General features: G+C 55.4%; 1 protein-coding gene across 1 annotated transcript in view; it reads left to right on the top strand.

Annotated features, from left to right (window-relative positions):
- Positions 1 to 1,977: 1,977 nt before the first annotated feature.
- dpf1 (double PHD fingers 1) overlaps positions 1,978 to 4,291 on the top strand; it is a 198,150-nt gene continuing 195,836 nt past the window's right edge. Inside the window, 3 exon segments of the mRNA XM_056283643.1 lie at positions 1,978 to 2,029; positions 2,032 to 2,103; positions 2,106 to 2,181. Coding sequence (XP_056139618.1) covers positions 1,978 to 2,029; positions 2,032 to 2,103; positions 2,106 to 2,181 — 200 coding nt within the window.

Consider the following 4,291-nt stretch of genomic DNA (forward strand, 5'->3'; position numbering starts at 1 on the left):
GCTTCATATTATTGATCAGTTATGGGGAGTTGCACACATAGTAATAATCTATCTATCTGTCTATCTGTCTGTCTGTCTGTCTATCTATCTGTCTGTCTGTTTATCTATCTGTCTGTCTGTCTGTCTGTCTGTCTATCTATCTATCTATCTATCTATCTATCTATCTATCTATCTATCTATCTATCTATCTATCTATCTATCTATCTGTCTGTCTGTCTGTCTGTCTGTCTGTCTGTCTGTCTGTCTATCTATCTATCTATCTATCTATCTATCTATCTATCTATCTATCTATCTATCTATCTATCTATCTATCTATCTATCTATCTATCTATCTATCTATCTATCTATCTGTCTGTCTGTCTGTCTGTCTGTCTGTTACACGTAATGCTCCATCAGAGTGTGTGTGTGTGTGTGTGTGTGTGTGTGTGTGTGTGTGTGTGTGTGTGTGTGTGTACTTCTGTGTTTTTGAGGACCAATGTGAGTTTTTTAACCATCAGAATGAGGACATTTTTGCAAAGTGAGGACATTTTGCCAGGTCCTCGCTTCTTTAAGGGTCTGGGTTGGGACTTGTTAGGACTTGGGTTTAGGGTTAGGGTTAGAATTAGGATTAGGTTAAGGTCCGGGCCCGGGTTGGGACTTGTTAGGACTTGGGTTTAGGGTCAGGGTTAGAATTAGGATTAGGTTAAGGTCCGGGTCCGGGTTGGGACTTGTTAGGACTTGGGTTTAGGGTTAGGATTAGAATTAGGATTAGGTTAAGGTCCGGGCCCGGGTTGGGATTTGTTAGGACTTGGGTTTAGGGTTAGGATTAGAATTAGGATTAGGTTAAGGTCCGGGTCCGGGTTGGAACTTGTTAGGACTTGGGTTTAGGGTTAGAATTAGGATTAGGTTAAGGTCTGGGTCCGGGTTGGGACTTGTTAGGACTTGGGTTTCGGGTTAGAATTAGGATTAGGTTAAGGTCCGGGTCCGGGTTGGGATTTGTTAGGACTTGGGTTTAGGGTTAGGATTAGAATTAGGATTAGGTTAAGGTCCGGGCCCGGGTTGAGATTTGTTAGGACTTGGGTTTCGGGTTAGGGTTAGAATTAGGATTAGGTTAAGGTCCGGGCCCGGGTTGGGATTTGTTAGGACTTGGGTTTAGGGTTAGGATTAGAATTAGAATTAGGATTAGGTTAAGGTCCGGGCCCGGGTTGGGACTTGTTAGGACTTGGGTTTAGGGTCAGGGTTAGAATTAGGATTAGGTTAAGGTCTGGGTCCGGGTTGGGACTTGTTAGGACTTGGGTTTAGGGTTAGGGTTAGAATTAGGATTAGGTTAAGGTCCGGGTCCGGGTTGGGATTTGTTAGGACTTGGGTTTAGGGTTAGGGTTAGAATTAGGATTAGGTTAAGGTCCGGGCCCGGGTTGGGACTTGTTAGGACTTGGGTTTAGGGTTAGGATTAGAATTAGGATTAGGTTAAGGTCCGGGTCCGGGTTGGGGTGGTTATTGTTAGGGTTAAGGGTCAGGGAATGAACGTAGTCAATGAGGGGTCCCCACAAAGATAGAAGTACAAACGTGCGTGTGCGCGCGCGAGGAAGGATTAGGGAGATCCCCCTGTTTTCAAACACGGACCAAAAAAACAAAAAGAAGCAGTTTTTTAAAGAACAATGTTCGTTGTCTTGTCGTCAGTCCGCCTTCAGCGCCGAGTGCGGTCCAGTTTCGTTAAAGCAGCGGGCGGGCGGGCGGGCGGGCGGGCGGGCGTGATGGTGCGGTTCTGTGCTGACGCGTCGGTGCACGGGAAGCCTCGCCCATCCAGCCGCCAAGTCGCTCCACAGACAAGGCAGCGCGCCGTGCATCACAGGAGAGCCGTCAGTCCCGCAGCCCAACCTTGAACGGTAACTACAGACGTTTCGGGGCTTTACCTTTAGGAGTCCGAGGCGGGACTCCGGCACGTTCGAACCGCTACAGACGCCGGTACTTGTAGTGCACTGAATGTAAACATGTGTCATGCAGACATGCGTAAAAACTACACTTCCCCAAAGCTGTCACCGCGCGCTGCCGCTCCCATTGGTCGGCCGCTGCAGCCGCAGCCCCAGAGAATGAATGAAATGGAAATAGCTGGTACATTACATGTACATACCGGGCTCTGCAGTGTTGCATTCTATCACACTATACCAAAATGGCCACAGCGGTACAGAACCCCCTCAAATCGTAAGTAAAACCTTTTCTGCCATTTGCGCTCCGAGCTGTTGTGCGCTGCGTGCTGTCAGTGCGGTTTGAGGCTCCGTTCCCACACCATTTTCTGTACATCTATCCATCAGATGTGTGCAGCGGAGACAGATGATTCTAGGGAACAGAAAGTTATATTTCTCACAGACTAGCATTTTATTTTATTCCATTCATTCATTCATTCATTCATGCATTCATGCATTCATTCATGCATTGCTTTGCGTTAGCGGATTATTGTTTTCCAAAGAAAAGCGAAGAAAAGCAAACGCGCTCCGGTGCAGTCCAGCCGTTTGCCCGAGCAGCAGCCCCAGCAGCAGGCAGCAGGTAGCAGGTAGCAGGTAGCAGGCAGCAGGCAGCAGGTAGCAGCCCCAGCAGCAGCCCCAGCAGCAGCCCCAGCAGCAGGCAGCAGGTAGCAGGCAGCAGGTAGCAGCCCCAGCAGCCCCAGCAGCAGGCAGCAGGCAGCAGGCAGCAGGTAGCAGCCCCAGCAGCCACAGCAGCAGGCAGCAGGCAGCAGGTAGCAGGTAGCAGCCCCACCAGCAGCCCCAGCAGCAGCCCCACCAGCAGCCCCACCAGCAGCCCCAGCAGCAGCCCCAACAGCAGCCCCACCAGCAGCCCCACCAGTAGCCCCAGCAGCAGCCCCAGCAGCAGCCCCACCAGCAGCCCCACCAGTAGCCCCAGCAGCAGCCCCACCAGCAGCCCCACCAGTAGCCCCAGCAGCAGCCCCAGCAGCAGGCAGCAGGTAGCAGCCCCACCAGTAGCCCCAGCAGCAGCCCCAGCAGCAGCCCCACCAGCAGCCCCACCAGCAGCCCCAGCAGCAGCCCCAACAGCAGCCCCACCAGCAGCCCCACCAGTAGCCCCAGCAGCAGCCCCAGCAGCAGCCCCACCAGTAGCCCCAGCAGCAGCCCCACCAGCAGCCCCAGCAGCAGCCCCACCAGCAGCCCCAGCAGCAGGCAGCAGGTAGCAGCCCCAGCAGCCCCAGTAGCCCCAGCAGCCCCAGCAGCCCCAGCAGCAGCCCCACCAGCAGCCCCACCAGCAGCCCCAGCAGCCCCAGCAGCCCCACCAGCAGCCCCAGCAGCAGGCAGCAGGTAGCAGCCCCAGCAGCCCCAGTAGCCCCAGCAGCAGGCAGCAGGTAACAGCCCCACCAGCAGCCCCAGCAGCAGCCCCAGCAGCAGCCCCACCAGCAGCCCCAGCAGCAGGCAGCAGGTAGCAGGTAGCAGCCCCAGCAGCCCCACCAGCAGCCCCAGCAGCCCCAGCAGCCCCACCAGCAGCCCCAGCAGCAGCCCCACCAGCAGCCCCAGCAGCAGGCAGCAGGTAGCAGCCCCAGCAGCCCCACCAGCCCCACCAGCAGCCCCAGCAGCAGGCAGCAGGTAGCAGGTAGCAGCCCCAGCAGCCCCACCAGCAGCCCCACCAGCCCCACCAGCCCCACCAGCAGCCCCAGCAGCAGCCCCACCAGCAGCCCCACCAGCAGCCCCACCAGCAGCCCCACCACCAGCCCCAGCAGCAGGCAGCAGGTAGCAGGTAGCAGCCCCAGGAGCCCCAGCAGCAGGCAGCAGGCAGCAGGTAACAGCCCCACCAGCAGCCCCAGCAGCCCCAGCAGCCGTCTCGTGTGTGCGGGGGTATGGAGGAGTGCTGGAGGAGTGCTGGAGGAGTGCTGGAGGAGTGTTGGAGGAGTGCTGGAGGAGTGTTGGAGGAATGCTGGAGGAATGCTGGAGGAGTGCTGGAGGAGTGCTGGAGGAGTGCTGGAGGTAGCTACGTGTTGGTGACCCGGTGTGTCCCTGCTGGATGCGGCCAGACCAGACGGGGGTGGGTGAACCCAGAAGAGGAGAAGCGAGCCAGACTCCTCCACGTCGTTGGGCTGTAGCGTTATGTGCACTGGGACAGGAGGACACAGGTTCAAGCCCGAAAAGCTCCCTTCATGGGTTCTGACACTCTTTTTATTTAAAGGGTTTGTCGAACCTCTCAGGGAATAACCTGGAACGTAGAGTAGAATTAAATAGAATTCAGCCTTGAACTACCTTACGAGACTTGCTTTTATATTCACTCTCCAAAACAATCAAGAATCAGAACATAAAAACCCAAACGGACTCCGTCT

Source organism: Lampris incognitus, chromosome 7, assembly GCF_029633865.1.
Source record: "Lampris incognitus isolate fLamInc1 chromosome 7, fLamInc1.hap2, whole genome shotgun sequence".
In the NCBI taxonomy this organism is placed as follows: domain Eukaryota; kingdom Metazoa; phylum Chordata; class Actinopteri; order Lampriformes; family Lampridae; genus Lampris; species Lampris incognitus.